Here is a 19168-nt window from a genome sequence, read left to right as displayed (position 1 = left end):
AATGGAATTAATATAGTGCTGTCTTGTCACAGTGGCTTTTTTAGATCCAAAAACCCTGCTCATTTTTTTTCTGTCAAATTACTTTAACAGCCTAAAATGTAAAAAAGAGAGAAAATGTAGTTAACAAATGGTTACACCAGGAAAACACTTGGGGGACTTGAGTGCTTGCTGGCCTTTAGTTAATGTCTAGAATCCCCTGTAGCTGCAGAGGACCCACTGTTTTTCAGTCATCTGGAAGAGTTTTGCATTTGCCTTCTCCACTACAAAAATCACACACACAAATAACAGAGAGAAGAATTTATTATTTAGAGATATCTAGAAAATATAGCAAGAATGAACAAGAAAATCTGGCATAAAAACAAATCACCCAGTGCCCATCTGGCACCTAAGCTACAGGAAATCTTGAACTTTCATAAAAACCGAAATCATTGCAACCCTTGGTATACTGGAATTCAATATGGGATATTTTTAAAAGTTATCTGTGAGAGGAAGCACTACATAAATAAAACTAACCTATTATTTATTCAAAACAGAAATAACATCATGCATTTATTTGAAGGTTTCTACGTAAATGTGCATGGAGTGACTGTTCACCTTCAGGACTTTTTCATAAAACTCAACATTAAATTAACTAAGGTATATCTTAAGAAATTACAATTAGGGATATGATTTTAACGAACTTAAAATGTTTTAAAAGAAGGCAAAAAAAGTTAAATATCTTATAAAAACAGGCCTGATTTCTAATTTTTAGAATTAAAAAAAAATCTAAAAGTAAAAATATGGACTGCAGTATAACAAGGGTTTCAAAATGTTAATAGCTTAAACTTCTAACATGCTACTAACGCTCACTCTAAAACTACACTGAGGTAGATGGTCATCATAGGATGCCCTCACAGATAGTTAAACAAAGCACAAACCTTCTGCATATGGTACGACTATCAAAGCTCTGTCAACGAATACAGTGTTTGTCAGATGCTGTGCCACAACTGCTGAGTCCGGATCATGGAACTTAACAAAGCAGACACGGGATGAGACTGGCAAAGGTGAATCACTAAAACGTAAACATAGAACATAAAAAAAGAGAAAAAATAATATCAGTTAAAACACAAACATACAGCTCACAAACCAACACTTGCATTCCAAAAGTAAAATAGGTAGATAAAAATACATACCACAAGTGTTAGTTACTTTAGTTAACCACTTAAAAAGAAAATGACATTTCAAATAAGGTACTGCCCACTGAACTCAACAAACTGTATATAGACAAAAACAATCACTGTTGATAAACTTATAATGTATCAATTAAAAACAGATTGAAACTATAATCTCAGAGTTTGAGCAGACCACAAAAGTGTCAACATTTTTTCTGTAATACTAATACCAGCTATTTTTAATTCTAAGTAAAAATAATTAGTTTTGGTTTAGAAAACTTTTCACTACTGGTAACTTTTCAGAGTAAAGAACAGAGAATTTCTACTTCAGGGACAAAAAAGTATTGTGGGAAAGTACATCTGTTTGACAAACAATGAGTTTTCTTGACCCGCCTAAGTGTTGTCTTCTTCCACCTACAGCATAACGCTTGGGCATTATAAAGAACTAAGGCTACCTAAACTTAGATCGCCTTCAGAAAAACAAAAACAAAAAAAAAGGTGTACACATATTGAGATACATAATAACCGTTAGTATTATTACATAAGGATTCCCTCAGCTAACTGCTGTCTTGTAAAAAAAAAAAAAAGTGCTAAAATTGGAAACTCTGGTAGGGTAAGATAGATTAGGTACCAAGCAGGATTTTTTTTTTTTTTTTTAAAGGATTCAGGGTGGTGCAAATTTCTGCCACAAAACTCTGTGAAAGAGAAAGATTAAATAAAAGTCAGGGGTTGCTCCCACAACACCAAACCAAAAGTTGTTTGAAAACCAACGCCTCAAAGCAGTAGTAATCACATCATCCCTGGCTATGCATCAGAATCACCAAAGGGTTAAAAACCCCCAGATCTCTACTCCACATCAATTAAATCAAGTTCTTTAACATACTCAACACCTCTTCTTTTTTTTTTTTATTTTAATACCGTGACCATCTTAATATGCACCTAAGGTAAAGAACAACTGCTGTTATTATAAGAAGCCAATGCATCTTAATATTCAATAATGAGAAAGTAAATCCTATAATAAATCTGAATGGCTTTAGAAGAGGGCTTACCACTAACTAGTAAGTTAGATTTTCATGTATGCATAAAAATGTAATTACATCAGATTTTGTTACACTGGTTATTTCAGAGTTAAGTACTTGTTGCAAAGAAAATATTCCTCATAATTCGAATACTAATATGAAGCTATTGCATAGCCTAAGACTCAAACCCATTGGAATTTTAGTATTTCCTGAAAGGCACTACCTGTATACTAAGCACAGTTCCAAATCTAGATTCAAAGCAAAGTTGAAAATATTGTCTATCTAAATGGAATTTAAGCCACCCTGTTAAGGAAGCTTATTGCCAAAATGTTTTTGAGAAGATAGAATGTTTTTTTAATGTGGATATACTGTGTTTTAATGAAGCACTACAGGTCTAAAATTTAACAATGTTGTACCCATATAGTGGAAAGAATGCCATCTCAGCAGGTTTAGAACTAAAGCTGTAGCACTTTGTATCCTTTTCTCACACACCCACACTTTCACCACAAAATTAAAAAAGCCCTTTGGAAATCATGCTATCCTTCATTTTAACACCTAATTTAATGGTTTGGTAAGTAACAGGCATTTAAATTTCTAAAAAAAGTGATCTCTACCACTTCTTTGACACTACTGTTAACTGACTCAAGAAGAAAATGACTCTATAATATTAAGTTCTTAAAGAATATCAATACAATGAACAATTCTTTTTAAAATAATACTAGGAAATACTGCCTACATGTTCAGTGTATTTCCATGACTTTAGCAATTAATATTATTCATATTTTTTCTATCCATTCACATCATAGCTATTACTGGCAGCTTAGTACTTGGTTTTATCAAACCTGTACTACAGTAGGGAGGTAAAAACGTGCATTAAATGGAAGAGTCATAGTAAGACAACTCAGAAGGGCAAATAATTCATTTCTCCCCACTTCAAACAACCTTGTTTAAAACAATTATTTTTTGGACCCAAAGTGACATTCTTTGATGTTCTTAGAATTTATTAATAGAAGACACATGCTAGTAAGATAGCATGTTAATTTCACTTTCAGACTGATGTCTGAAATTTTCACACCTTAGAATCTTCTACAAGTACAACTTCTAAAAATTTAACTGCTTTTATTCTTTAAGAAATAATATAGATAAATAATATAGATAAGGCAGTTGATGAGAAGCTAAACAGAAAAGAGCAAGCCCTGTATGATGCTTTTGCCCTTAGGTAAAGAGTGGCAGTATTTTTCCTTTTTTTTTAAATTAAAGTGTCCTCCCTCTAAGGGTTGTTTTCCAATCTTCTGGGATACACATGGAAAATTCAGATTTCTGTTTTCCACCAAGCCCAATGAATGTGAGAATTCCTTTACAGGAGGGCTTTGATTCTGAAGATCAACACTTGGTATTTATGCCAACTAAAGTTTGAGAACTAAAGTATGAGAACTTTTGGTTTAGAGTGCTGATAACACTCTTTCAACTGCCACCTTAATACTGTGTTAGCCATTTCTGGGTGAAGAATTTTGAGCTTATAATACAAACAAAGGCAATACTGACCTGAAAATGTGTCTCTGTTCATCTAATATGCCCTCTCTTTCATTGTGTTCTCAGTTATAAGAAATAGAGTAAAATGTGCACGTAATAAAAAATTTTCAAAGATAACCTTACCAATTAATTACTTATAACTATCATCATTAAAGTATCTATTTTTGGTGCTCATTTCCATAGCACATATACTAAAACTGTAATGATACAGGAAAGATTAGCACGCCCCTGTGTAAGATTTGTGATGCATACCATACTTTTCGTTTTCTTCTAATATATTTTTTGTTAGAATGTCTGCAAACTTGTCCTTAGAAATTTGAGGTAGTAGTTGTTTTGGTGGATTTTTTTTGTTTTTTGCTATGAACAAAATTTATACTTTTAGTTTTCCAGCTGGATGAGCAAAGAAGTTCAAAGTCAGTTTGTGAGTGAATTAACTTTCGAGGATTTAAAATATCAAATATATACTACTCTACAGTCTGCTATAGTCATGGGTTTACGGCTACTTGCCTATGCAAGTCTTTTGGTCACTATTAAAAATAATCTATTTTTGGTCACCGAAATAATTACCTAAATAAGTTATTTAATTGATGTAAACCTTCATTTAACACGTAACTTGGGCATATGCTTCACTGGGATTATTTACATCACCCAATAAACACTTTTTTATATTCACCATTCTGAAATACACTAAAACCAAATATTTAAAGAATACTTACTACAAAAGAATGATTCCACTCATAAATAAAGGACAATCACGACACTGGGTTGAAATACTAATTTAGACACTGGTAGAGTGATTTGGAAGTGCAAAACTACCTATGTGAATTTCACTTCACCTGATCATTAAACAGTTTAAGGAAAAACATCTAGCATCTAGCATATACCAGACAATCGAACAATGACAGCCTTAACCCACACCTACTGAAATGCTGCTTTCAGTTATAAATGCCTATGGGGGAGGTGGTGTAGTGGTGATCCTGGCATCTGGAATTATGCCAAACAGTTCAGTATCAACCTCTCTAAAAGAGAGAGGAAGCTAACCTTAACCATCAGTTGGTGATTAGTGCTTTAGAGAAAAACGAAGCAGTTAAATTGAACAGAGAAGGGAGCAGGAGTGTTTTATTTTCACACAGTGATCAGGAAAGGTTTCTCTGAGTAGGTGACATGTAAGTAGCAAAAGGAAGCAAGCATGTCACAGGCATATTATCTAGATGAATGAGTACCTTTGAGGAAAAAAATACAAACACCCCATAAAAATTCAAGTGGCAAACATGTTTACAATAGTCAGAATTTTATATATTCTGAACCACTCAATCTTATTCTAGGAGTAAAAAAGTAGGTATTTGGAATGATGAACCTTTTTGGAATACTAGTTAGCACTTCACAGCACAGTATCCCTTGTAAGCTGCTCCTGAAAACAGTAGTAAGCTTAACAAACTGTACAAAGTAGTTCCAAATTATGCATGCTGGATTAGCAATCGAAACTTATATTTAAAAAAAAATCGACATTAAATGAACAAAAGTAGGACTCTACATCCATCCTATTCAAATCTAGAACGCCATGAAGATAGTATTAGCATCTACTGAACGGTAACCTTGTAGTTTCAGATGAGAAACTATCCGTAGTCGGAAACATTTACGAAGATGTCAAAGAGCAAAGATGTGTCAATTTTTATTTCTTCTTCCCAATATGGCGGGGAAGGAATCCTCTGAAGGAATTCTCTTAATGCACAGCACTCCAAACTATGTTATCTGATGCACATCAGTTATCCTGGTTATTATGGGACTACTTCTTTGACAACAAAGCAAAAGAAGCCAGACTCTGGTCTATCGTGACTCTAAGATACTGATCATTCATTAGGTAAAGAGGAACCAGTAAACAGCCTATACCTCTGGCATCTTTTTATAAATGCATCATAAAAAGAGCATCTTCAAAATAAACAAAACATTTTAAAGTTAGGAACCCTAACAAAATTCTTAAACTTGCTGGGCTGGAAAGAATTATTTCATCAATCAGTCCAGTATGTCAGGTATTTTGAGTAATAACATGATCATAATAATCACATATGTCACTCTCATTTTCTGCCCTTTTGTTGTTTATTAATTTCATGAACAACTTAATAAAGGGCATGTTGTCAGAAAATGGAGTAACAGTAAAATATTTTTCTATGTTCATATTATAAAAGCTACTTGTTCTTCATTACTAAAACCAGTTGTTTCTATTTAAAATAACAAAAATGTTTCCAGAATTCTACACTTCGCGAAAATCAGCAACTCTGAAACCTTTCTCTACATGTATATTCCCCTAAAAATTAAAAGCACACCCATTTGAGAACATTAAAAGTCATGTAAAAGCAATTTAAGTAGAAATTCAGGATTATGCAGTATGATTAACATCTATTAATTATTGAGTAAAAATATATTTATTACTCCCATCACAACAGTAGATTCCTTGAGAGTTCCAATTTCCTGTTTAGTACTTAAGTGACATCATAAAACTCTCAATGTACAGTGGGTACTTGTAGTGTTACTATAAGTATTTTCACTCTCCAGAGAGCACACCACTGTTTTATCACTTCAAATGTTTGTTCTAACATTTATCACATTTTACTTCAAAGCTTTTTTTCTTTGCAATTAATCCACTCATTCAATATTTTTTCAGTAAGAATGTGAGACAACAGAATAAAAACAGCCATACACTCTAAATTTAAAAATTTCACATTCTATAGAATTCCTTCGCAAGAACTGTGAAAATGTGTATGTTATTTAAACAAAAGAAAACCTTATGTTTCAGCTGTAACCCATTTTTGTCAGCATAAAAATTAAGTATTCAGGCTCACTGAATTAATCTGTTAAAGAGTATTAATTCTGAATTATATTCACTGGGCCTGAATCGGCTAACGGCAACACTTACAATTAAGGGAACGGACAACAAACTTCGTTATCAAATTAACATAAGAATTAATAATTGTTACTTTTCAAATAACTGAAACATTTGATTTTTTTTAAAAAAAGCGATTAAAACTATACACGAAATACATGAAGTGCGGCTAGCCCTGCTCCAACTGCTCGAAAAAACGACCACGTTGTCACAATTTAAGAAGAAAACCACCAAATCCCGAGATTTTAAAGGCTGTGTCTCTTTACTAACTAGAACCCAGGCCCTGCTTCTCCGCCTCAAGCCTAACTCGTAAGCAAAGACCACAACAGCCAGCCTCAACTGAAGCAACCTGGTCCAGGGAAGCGCCGACCACGGCCTAGGAAATGGTGTAGGTTAGGCCCCGAAAGGGGAGGAGTTAGTAAAACGGCGATGGTGGACGATACTCACTCTGGCGGGAAGAGGCGCAGTTCGTCGATCTTGCCTAGGAAACCGAAGAGGGTCCGCATCTGCTCAGAGCTAGCGCTCGGGGAGACATTAGTCACCTGGATTACCTCGGTGCCGCCGCCTCCGCCACCGCCGCCGCCGCCACCGGGCCCGCCGCTGGGGCCCGGGCCCGCAGTACTGGGGACGACGGTAGTGTTGCTCATGGCGCTGCTCGCGTTCTCGCTCCTGCTTTAACACATCAAACACACAACAAACAGTGAGAGGGAGGGGGAAGAGGAACCAGTTCGCCGGAGAGTAGACAGGAGGGTGTCCGATGCTACAGCCGCTGCTGCCACCGCCGCCGTTCCTCCACCCCGCCGCTTGTCGGGAGAGGGGGGCGGGGGGAGATGAGAACGCGCGAGTTCGAGACCACGAGAAAACAAACGGCCGCCCCCACCTCGCTTCCAACCACCTCACTCGCGGGCCCGAGCTCCCCACAATGCCTTGCGGCGCATGGGCGCGTCACCGTCGGCTCCGCCCCGCGCAGGCCCAACCAGCCTCGCCTGCAGCCAGAGAAACTCGAGAGGCACCGAGGTCTAATGGAAGTCGTCACCTCTTTCGCAACCCCCCCACTTTTTTTTTGAAGAAATAAGTGGAACGCATTAACTTTTTATGAAACAAACATTAACTCTTTTGCAAAAAAAAAAGTACACTTACCAACTATTCTTACTAGAAATGTCCTCCAAATTTATTTCTTCACACAACATCATCTACAGATCTGTCCAGTTATTACTAAGGAAATTTCCACCCTAGCAACCAAAATTTTCCTCCCCATCACTATAAAATTTTATAGACCTTTACTATATACACATTTGGTAACATTAAAAAACATTTTAAAGATTTTATTTGACAGAAAAAGAGTAGAAGCAGGGGAAGCAGCAGACAGAGGGAGAAGCAGGCTCCCTGCTGTGAGGGTTGCTCCCAGGACTCAGATCATTTCCTGAGGCAAAGGCGGACGCTTAACCGACAGGACCACCCAGACGCCCCAGCAACATTAAATTTGTAACCAATTTGTTTGGTCACTAAAACCTTGAAAAAAGATTTAGCGTTATACTTACTAGTGCTTAATAAGCAAATCTTATTTCACAAACTTTTTTTTTTTTAAAGCATGCTTTACGATACATAAATATATTCATGTATATGATCTGAAATTCCTACAGAAAAATTTGATTTACATGCATATTCTTGCTTAAAATAATTTTGAAGCTTTGACTATAAAAAAACTGTCTTAATTTTTCAACCTCATTTGAACTACTCTATTTTCATCCAATGTTATACAAAGACTTGCAGTTTTCCAAACATGACAAAATCTTTAATCTCACTGTGCCCTTATATAAATTACTAATGACCAGGCTTCATTTTTTTCTAACTCCCATGCTCTGTTTGGGGCCTGCCTTCACTGCCACAACTTCTGCAAGCAGAATTAGGGCTTCCTCTTTCTTCTCTGCTCAACAACCGAAAATATACATACTCTACTTTTATTTTTTTTTTTAAGATTTTATTTATTTTACAGAGAGAGATCATGGTAGACAGGCAGGCAGAGACAGCGAGGAGCAGGCTCCCTCACCAAGCAGCAGAAAGCCCGATGTGGGGCTCGATCCCAGGACCCTGAGATCGTGACCTGAGCTGAAGGCAGAGGATTAACCTACTGAGTCACCCAGGCACCTTACATACTATACTTGTTATATTAACATTTATCCTCTCCCAAAGTGGTTGAATTTTCTGGGTCAGTTTAAGACTTAGTGCAATGTCTATCACATAGTAAATGTCCAATAAATGTGTTAAACACATGAATAAACGTGCCTTTTTTTTTTTAAAGATTTTATTTATTTATTTGACAGAGAGAAATCACAAGTAGATGGAGAGGCAGGCAGAGAGAGAGAGAGAGAGAGAGAGAGAGAGAGAAGCAGGCCCCCCGCCGAGCAGAGAGCAGGATGCAGGACTAATCCCAGGGCCCGAGATCATGACCTGAGCCGAAGGCAGCGGCCCAACCCACTGAGCCACCCAGGTGCCCATGAATAAATATGCCTTAATGACAGAGTTATTTATTCTAAGACAATTGTTAAATATCTTACATGCCCCTGAATATTTTGGAGGCTAAAGCCTGAGGCCTTACAAGAATATTTTTGTTAGTAAATACATCTATGGAATAACGAAGAGTGTGATTTGTGAGAGATTAGACACAAAGTTATCAAAACCTCGATGTAGAGGCAGTTAGCTAGGTTTACTAACTGGCTAAGTCACTTCTGCTAGTTGTTATAAAAACAAGGGATAGGTTTGTTGAATGCAAGCCTCAGGAAAATTACATATTACAACAAATGGCATGTCACTCATTAATGTTTATCTGTGAATATAAAAAATGCGAAATCATTTATCTTCTCATTTTGAATCAAACACATGTAACTGACAACTGTAGATTCTTAATTTGAGAAAGTTAATTTGTACCAGGAGCCACAAAATGGGAGGCTGCCCTAATGGCCTGGCCCATGTCACAAATCTAAGTCATTCTGCAGTTATGGGAAACACCTATCAAGAAACCCAACATTCTGTCTGCCTGTGTTCGCTCTCTCTCCCTCTCTCTCTCTGACAAATAAATAAAATCTTAAAAAAAAAAAAAAAGAAAGAAACCCAACATAGATTAATCACAATCCTCTAACTCAGCTTTACTTACCTTACCTAGAGAACAGTACCTACTAGCTTTACCTTTTTTTTAAAAGATTATTTATTTATTTATTTGAGAGAGAGAGAACATGAAGGCAAGAGACAAGCAAAGCGGGGGCGGGGGTGTGGGGTGTGGGGGCAGGGGCTGCAGGAAGGCCCATGAATGGCTGATCCTAGGACTCTGGGATCATGGCCTGAGCTGAAGGCAGACATATAACCAACTGAGCCACCCAGGAGCCCTGGATTGCTAGCTTTATAAAGAAATACCTCAATCTCCTGGCCAACCATACCCTATCTCTGTGCTGTCTCTCCTAATGTTCTCTAAAACATGCTCTTGTCTGAAACCTTTTGGGAAGAGTGTTCATCGGCTTGTAAGGCACTGTAATCCCCAAATCCAAGGACTGTCTTCCCTGTAATAAAGGACATCAAATTCACTACTAATTTGTTTTCTCTTGTTTGTCATTTGACAAGTTCCATACCTACTAGAAATGCCTACCATGTGCCAAACATGCTACAGTGTTCTACAATAAAAAGACAACACAAAGGTGGGGTTCATTCTGCCTTTTTTTTTTTTTTAAATGTTAGCATCTTTTTATTCTTTATTGGTGGATACAAAGAAATCTTTTATATCATTCTACATGTATTTGACATATTCATAGTTAAAATTACATTTTCAAAACAAGAAAGAGTTTTGTGATAAGATAAAATCTTTTAAATCATCAGAAACTAGTTTATGTATAACTTACTGAATATGGCTATAGATGGTGCCTCCAAGTGGAGAAACAATTGGCAAAAAAGAGTCTTATCTAATAGAATTTTTGAATATTTTACTTTCAACTCATCTGGCAGGTGGAAAAAATAGTAGGCTTGGAGCCAAGAGAGTGGCTTAGAATACTACCCTGTCATTTATTAAGTGTGATCTGAAGAAATTTTACTTCACTTCTGAGAATCTACTTCAGTCAGGAACTTAATCATAATTCTGAAAATCCTTCTAGGTCTAATAAATAATTTAAATAATTACTACTACCTTGAATTATTATTGTCTGTTGCCTATAGAAATAACTAAAGACAAATACATAAAAGCAAAAACAAATATATCCAAACTACAGTAGTTTTAAATCACTTCGGATTTGTTTAGGCTCCTGATTAAACATAACTATAAGAAATACAGAATCTGGAGATGAGTATCATACTTGTACTTTAACCTCAGTGTCGTATGAGGTTGTTAAAAAACTTGAAAATTCCCTAAATGTTATGCACCTGGTAAGATCTGGGATTTTCCTAGACATTAGGAATACAGCAGAAAAAGATTGGCAATGTCCCTGATCTCCCGTAACTTCAGTATGGCAAACTTTCAACAAACATACGCAACATGTACAGGAGTAATGTTTTGTCATGAAAATGAACCAGGATAAAAGACAGGAGAGAATGTGTTATTGAGCTGAGACTTTAATAAAAGGAGGAAGCAAGTCATTTGAATTTCTAGGGGAAGAGCAATCCAAAACAGAGGAAACAGTAAATTATAAAAGGTCTTAAGGGTACAAGTAAGTTTGAAACTTTCAAGAAAATTTGGAAGACCATTCTTTATTGAATGAATGCTTTCCAGTTTATATTTCAGAGGGAGACTTACAAGGAGATCCTGTCAGTATCATATGGAAAGTGAAGTGAAAGAAATATGAAAAGGGAAGGGTCATAGCTTATCTTTGGAAGTGGACTAGGAAGGCCTCCAGCTATATTTGAATGATAAATATTACCAGTCTTACCAAGGGTTAATGCTATTTCTAATCCAAAGCAAAAAAGTAACCTGTCATAGAATATAGTATATGCGTATAGAATATAGTATTCTATATAGTAGAATAGAATATAGTATATGTGTATGTATAATCACTCTACCCCTAGATACCATGTTCCCAGTTGCATAAATCAAGTCACCTGTTTTGTTAGCCACCTTTGTGCACACTGATAGAAGAAATGAGTTCCCCTAATTGACACAATTTTGCAAATCTGAAACGCAATGGGACTTCAATCAAATTAGTTGTTATGCAGCAATTCTTCTCTTGCAAATACATTTTTTTGAGGACAGGGAAGACTGATATATTAGACTTGTGTTTCCTCATGCCCAACAACATACAGAGTATTTGATAAAACTTATTATTATCAATATGCTAAAAACTTCACAAATGCGTCACTCACATAGTATACTCAGGAAAGGCTTACTGAATGAAGACATGAATGCATTTATCAGATTTATAAGGAAATATGGTTGAGGTAATCTCTCAAAGTATTTGGCTATATCTTTTTTCCTCTAGGGCCATAGAAAGCATACAAAAGACTGGGAAATAAACTGTGGCTTACAAATCCTCAACTTTAAAAAAATTTATCTGCAGATCTATCCTAATTTGAATTTCTAATTCTATATATCAAGTAACTGTGTTTCTATTTTATTTCTAATTCTATAAATTAGACACTTCTATAAACATTAATGTCTATTTTAATATTAAATTGTAAAGCTCATGCTCCCCTTTTTTCCCTCTATCTAAATGAAGGGAAGAGGATACAGGATGAGTTGGCATTAGGGAAGTGATAGATGGGCAGATGGACACAGACACTAGAACAGAAATAAAAGTCTACTTAAATTTATTTCCAAATACTAGTTTTATATTGTCTGATTTGTATTATCTATGAATAGCAAAAAAATTTGTATTTTTAAATGACCATTTTTAAATGGTCTGTGAATACCTTGAAAATTAACATAGAGGGAAAAAGTGGCAGCAGGAACATTAAAATACTGTTGCCTACATACATAGGTACAGTATTCTCAGCTATAACGCATATGCATTACTTGGAAAAATCAAAATTTGTACAGATTTGTTTGGTTTTTGGATTGAAAGGGTCAAAATAAGTATCTGGATGAAGAAGCTCCAGATACTGACTACTCAATACTTTCCTCTATGTTATATTAAGATTCTTTTGGAGCCTTAACTGAGAAAAGGCCATTCCTTTGAGGGACTGTTTCACAATCTTTTAAAAAGAAATCTATATCTATATAATATATTTATATTATATTTATATTTACATATATTATATATTTATTTATATTGTATATATATTTATATTATATAGATTAGATATAGATATATACAAATATCTCCAGTAGAGTTGTATCTTTATTCTAAGTAAAGAGTTTCAAGCATTCTAACATTAAATAGTTTTCCCTAATGAAAGAATTAGACATTTGTACCATTTTAACCTTTTTTTCCTATGGTATAAAATTAATTTTCTCTTCATGAAGGAAAATTATTTCTAAAGTTTGATAAAACTGGTAAAAAAGAAGTGTACTCAACTCAGTAACGAGAAGATCTACACTAACTGAATGCTTTTAAAATGGCTTTTAATCCTCACAACACTTAAAAGGTATTATAGTGATTAAAAATGCAGGCCTAGAGTCATATGAAAGGGGCTCTACCACCAATTAAAATAATTGCGAGCTCTGGCTCATTACTTTGTGCTTTGAATTTCTCATCTGAAAAATGAGGATGATAATAATGTTCACCTCACTAGGTTATTATGAGGATGAAAATACTAATACAAATGCTTAGAAAAGATGAATATTAACTTCTATCATTATCCTTACTCTACAAATTAAGTCTTTCATTTTGAAAAATGAATGGTTTCCTCAACTGGGTTCCATTTTACACCATCCCTCTAATCAAGGCTGGTACTGTGCCTTGGACATCATTCTTGTGAAAGAAGAATCAGAAGAGCTAATATTCATAGTGAGAAGAGTTTCTTAAGATCCTACATTTTAATATAGGCTTTATGGCATATTTTTAAATTATAAAGTAATAAATGCAAAATGTTAAATATTCAAACTCTAAGTGCAAAAAAAGTGCAAATCCCCCATTTCACTCCTCTGTGCATGTTCTCAACCACTATAAGAGGTGCTGACTATAATTAGCCACATGAACCCCAATTCCCTTATGTGAAAAACGAAGACAAAGGTATGAGATTTTAAGATCAGAAACATTATGGATATGAAGTACCTAGCACTGTGTCCAGCACACAGGCGCTCAAAAAATGGTATATACCATTACAGGAAAGTCTTTGTTCAACTTCCTTATCTTTATTTATTTATTTATTTATTTATTTATTTGACAGAGAGAAATCACAAGTAGATGGAGAGGCAGGCAGAGAGAGAGAGGGAAGCAGGCTCCCCGCCGAGCAGAGAGCCCGATGCGGGACTCGATCCCAGGACCCCGAGATCATGACCCGAGCCGAAGGCAGTGGCCTAACCCACTGAGCCACCCAGGCGCCCCAACTTCCTTATCTTTTTAATGTCTTACCTTAGAGCATTACTGTCAAACGAGAAAATACTTTGTAAACTGTTAAGTGGTAGTCAACAGGCAAAACACACTTATTACATGCCCTTTCTTTAAGAGGCTGCTGCAACTGAAACATAACACCAACAGATTTCAAATTTTCATATTCATTTTTGATCCTAAAGTAGGAAATTTACCGATAGTATGCACAGATAGATGGTGGCAAAACACTCCTTTTTATTTTTTTTTAAATATTTTATTTATTCATTTGAGAGAGAGAGCATGAGCAGGGAAGGGGCAGAGGGAATGGGAGTAGTGAACTCTGCTGAACAGGGAGCCTCACATGGGGCTCAATCCCAGGACTTAGAGATCATGACCAGAGCCAAAGGCAGGTGCTTAACCATCTGAGGCACCCAGGCACCCCCCAAACATTCTTTTTTTGATAAAATGTAACTACCCAGGGTTGCCTGGTTGGCTCAGTTGGTTAGGTGTCCAACTCTTGATTTTGGCTCCTGTCATGATCTCAGGGTAGTGAGATGGAGCCCCTGTTGGGCTGGGCTCTGCACTGGGATAGAGTCTGCTTAAGACGCTCTCTCTTTCTCTCCCCTCTCCCTCATTTCTCTCTCTCTCTAAAACAAACAAACAAAACAAAACAAAAAATCCTCCCCCAAAAGAATAAAAAGCTACAAATGTTCCATGGAAAAATCTTCCTAGGAAGGTTTCAATTACTTTTCTACATTTTTAGAACAAGATTATTATTCTTATTTTCAAAAGTCATAAGCAACTGCATATATACTTGATTAATCTTAAAAGTACTGTGACATGGGTCAGAGCAATAGACCATCAAACGACCAAGGCATGGGAAAAAAAAAAAAGGGAAAATGTTACTAAGTACACTTGACGATCTAATTTCTGACAAATGATAAAGCTGAAGAAAATAATGCTTTCTCCCAGTCGCCACCCCAGTCACCTGAAGCTATGAACTATGAGCTGGAAGTAGCTCACACTGAGGTCTAAAACACGTAGAGATGTTGATCAAATAATTATTTTGGAAGGAAGAGACGGTGGGAAGGTAACTTTCTAGGAAACGAATTAAAGGCAAAAAAGGCCAGAATCTCTAAAGTGGAAAATAATCAAAGCTGTATTAACAGTAAATAAATTCAGCGACAGGAGCAAAACATGTATCTCTAGAAAGATGAAGAACAAACTGGGTTCACAGATTTGCCCTGTAAGGACCACATATTTAAATGTTCACTAGTATTTCACCATCCCAATGATGGTACCTTTCATGTTAAGTATATGCAACTGTGATATTTTAAGTGATGGGGAAGAAAACTAATGTGGAAAAAAACCTCTGGACAGTCTTGAAGTTACTCTGAAAGTTAAACTAGATTTAATTTGATTGCAACTGTAAGTATAGTCTGCTTTCAAATTTGAGTATCAAATTTTTAAGTAAAAATATATTGATTGTGATCATCAACTATCAAATTATTCTTATATTCTCCTCTTATCAACCTAAGTTGACACTAAGAATAAAGTCTCAGTGATCCTCATATTATCTTATTAAAACAGTTGGGGAGGGGCACTTGGGTGACTCAGTTGGTGAAGTGCGGCCTTTGGCTCAGCAAGAACATGATCCTAAGGTCCTGGGATGAGCCTGCACTGGGCTCCCTGCTAAGCTGGGAGTTTGCTTCTCCCTCTCTCACTCCCCTGCTTGTGTCTTCTCTCTCTCGCTGTGTCTCACTTTGTCAAATAAATACATAAAATCTTTAAAAAAATGAAACAGTTGGGGGACTTTGTTGCTACAGAACAATATTTGCAATGTATAATCATATGATCTTTCTCTTTTTGAAGTATTGAGCAAATGAAGTTGTAAGCCGAATCCAATAGAACAAAATTATCAGCAGGGAGTGATATAAAGTCAAATTTTGAAACAGTGAATTTTAATTAAAATCAATTTTTAAACAGATTTATTTGTTAGTTGTTTTGTATGTATTAACACAAAGACAATGATATGAAGTACACTGTAGGATTTGGTGCCATAATTTTCTCCCATATTACTTTACTACTTTAAAGCAGGCAAATTCCAAAACCCTATAAAATTAATATTTCAGTCAGAGAAACTTTGCTCTTGGAAAAATGAGCAAGAAAATACCTTTCAAAGGTTAGGAGTGGGAATCACTGGGAATAGTGGGAAACATTCTCAGATGATTTTAGAAAAGACAATAAACATTTATTTAAAGACATAAAAAGAAGGCTCTATAACCACCCATTTCAGCTTTTTTCCCCCTTCAATGGAAAGAAAATAAACCAAAAAATAAAACTAATAATAATTATGATTTTAAAAATATGTTTTTAGGGCGCCTGGGTGGCTCAGTGGGTTAAGCTGCTGCCTTCGGCTCAGGTCATGATCTGGGATCTAGTCCCGCATCGGGCTCTCTGCTCAGCAGGGAGCCTGCTTCCTCCTCTCTCTTTCTCTCTACCTGCCTCTCTGCCTACTTGTGATCTCTCTCTGTCAAATAAATAAATAAAATCTTTAAAAAAAAATATGTTTTTAAACTAGTTCCTCCACTGTTCTCCAGAGGTTAAACACTAGCATGTAGAAGACTTTTTATTTTATTCTATTTTTATTTTTAAAAATACTTACCTATTTATTTTACGGGGAAGGGAGGGAAAGAGACGTCTTTTTTCTCTTTTTTTAAAAGATTTTATTTATTTGAGAGAGAGAGAGAGAGAGCGCACTAGGGGGAGGAGTAGAGTGAGAGGGAGAAGTAGTCTCCCCACTGAGCCTGGAGCCTGATGTGGGGCTTCATCCCAGGACTCCGGGATCATGACCTAAGCCCAACATAGACACTTAACTGACTGAGCCATCCAGGCAATCTTTTTTTTTTTAAGATTTTATTTATTTATTTGACAGAAAGACGGAGAGGAAGCAGAAGCCGGGGAGAGGGAGAAGCAGGCTTCCTGCTGAGCAGAGAGCTGGATGAGGGGCTCAGTCCCAGGACCCTGAGATCATGACCTGCATCAAAGGCAGATGCTTAACGACTGAGCCACCCCAGTGCCCCAGAAAGAGTCTTAATCAGATTCTGTATGGAGTCATATGCAGGGCTTGATCTCACAACCCTGAGATCACGATCTGAGCCAAAACCAAGAGTCAGATGCTCAACTGACTGGCGCCTCATAGAAGCCTTTTCAAAAGAGGAAAATGAAAATGATTATTTTCCCAAAGCTGGTGGAAATTCTTTTGTCTTAAAAGCACAGAGAAATATAAGACCCAACATTTGAAATAAATATTATACTATCTAGAGAAAGCTAACTGCTTTATGACAAAAGTAAAAAACAAGGGGCACAACCAGTTAAGCTTACAACTCTTGGTTTCAGCTCAGGTCAAGATCTCAGGGTCATGAGAGATCCAGTGCAAGTTGGGTTCCCCACTCAGTGCAGACTCTGCCTGAGATTCTCTCTCCCTCTTCCCGCCTCTCTCAACTGTGCTTTTTCTCTAACAAATAAATCTTAAAAAAAAAAAAAAAGTAAAAAAGAGAAGCACAGGGAACATGTAAAAAAAAATACAAATAATTATTCTAAAATAAAATGTACTCCATCAGAAAAAGTATCACATACTAACAACAAAATTCAAAGCTACATTTGAAACTATGAATAAAATGTAAAGTATGTACTGCCTTCAACAAAATAGTATAGAATGTTTCCTACTGACTACTTTTAAAAGTTGGTAGTTAGAGCATGAATGGAAAACATATGAAACTGCAAATGAAATTTTTAAAGGAAACTAAGAGACATGTAACAAATACCTGAAAAGTTGAATACTTAAAACATGGAGAGCCCCGTCCGACATAATTTTGCTCTCGATTTTAATCACTTAAAACAACTTATTGATATAAGGACAAACAGAGAGAAAACTTTAAATAGTAAGTATATGACAATGTAAAAAATTCAACTCAAAAAACATTAATAAGCAAGGTTAGGTTCAATCAATAATGACAATGTTAAAAAATGAATGTTCTCTCAATAAATAACAACCATAAAATAGCAGTTCCTACTGATTAGGCAACATTATGAAAGATAAACATAATACTAATTCAAAATAGGCTATATCTACATTTAAATTACACAAAATGAAACTTCTAGAAATGTCTGCAAAGCAAATTCACTTTGCTATTCGTTGAAAACATTTTTAAAATAAATGTGCTTAGAAATTTTGCACACGTTAATGCCAGTTTTCTTTACTACAGTTTCTCCATTTGCCTATATAAATCTATCCTAACTGTACTTTTCAGTTTTGAAAAAAATCTAACATGTAGCAATGTTCTTTTTTTTTTTAAAGATTTTATTTAAAAAAAATTTTTTTTTTTTTTTTTTTGGATAAAGAGAGAGATCACAAGTAGGCAGAGAGGCAGGGAAGCAGGCTCCTTGCTGAGCAGAGAGCCAGATGTGGGGCTCAATCCCAGGACCCTGGGATCATGACCTGAGCTGAAGGCAGAGGCTTAACCCACTGAGCCACCCAGGAACCCCACATAGCAATGTTCTTAAGAGTAATACGGACATGTTTGAAAATGTCTTATTAAATTGTAATGGTAGAGGTAAGCCACTCTATCTTACTTTGACAATAGTTTCCGTTATGAAACAGAACAGCATTTTTTGGCTGATGTAATTCTTAGGCTCATATATTTTTTCCTTTTTTCACTTTTTTTTTTTTTTTTAATTTGGCAAAGAAGATAGACCAGGGAAACCTTTCATTACTTTAACAAAATGAATATAATAAATTGTAGCTAGGCAAATTCTGTTACAAAAGGTAATTACACAGTAGACTCCAGTCACTGCACAGGAGTCATCCACTTCATGTTATTTCAAAAATCCATTTTTTAAAAGATTTTATTTATTTATTTGACAGACAGAGATCACAGGTAGGTAGGGAGGCAGGCACGGAGTGCAGGGCAAGCAGGCTCCCTGCTGAGCAGAGAGCCCCATGTGGGGCTCGATCCCAGGACCCTGAGATCATGACCTGAGCCGAAGGCAGAGGCTTAACCCATTGAGCCACCCAGGCGCCCCTGAAAACTCCATTTTTTTTTAAAAGCAAGTATTTTTGCTATGCTCAACTTAAAA

At 35.9% G+C, this 19168-nt stretch overlaps 1 protein-coding gene and 1 pseudogene across 6 annotated transcripts in view; one reads left to right on the top strand and one right to left on the bottom strand.

Annotated features, from left to right (window-relative positions):
* The window catches only part of SRSF11 (serine and arginine rich splicing factor 11), a 43056-nt gene that overhangs the window by 21797 nt on the left and 2091 nt on the right, over positions 1-19168 (bottom strand). For 2 of the 6 annotated variants that reach the window (XM_059375095.1, XM_059375096.1), the window contains exons 2-3: positions 7032-7256; positions 918-1051 (exon numbers count right to left, since the gene is read on the bottom strand). In XM_059375095.1, the coding sequence (XP_059231078.1) occupies positions 918-1051; positions 7032-7231 (334 nt within the window). In that variant the 5' untranslated portion in view covers positions 7232-7256. The other 4 variants (XM_059375093.1, XM_059375094.1, XM_059375092.1 and 1 more) reach the window with 3 other exon arrangements.
* LOC132002349 (U6 spliceosomal RNA) lies at positions 3871-3964 on the top strand (annotated as a pseudogene).

The sequence above is a fragment of the Mustela nigripes genome, chromosome 14 (assembly GCF_022355385.1).
Source record: "Mustela nigripes isolate SB6536 chromosome 14, MUSNIG.SB6536, whole genome shotgun sequence".
NCBI classification, from domain to species: Eukaryota; Metazoa; Chordata; class Mammalia; order Carnivora; family Mustelidae; genus Mustela; species Mustela nigripes.
The sequence above is the reverse complement of the archived record's forward strand: the minus strand, read 5'-3'. Positions and strand labels throughout refer to the sequence as shown.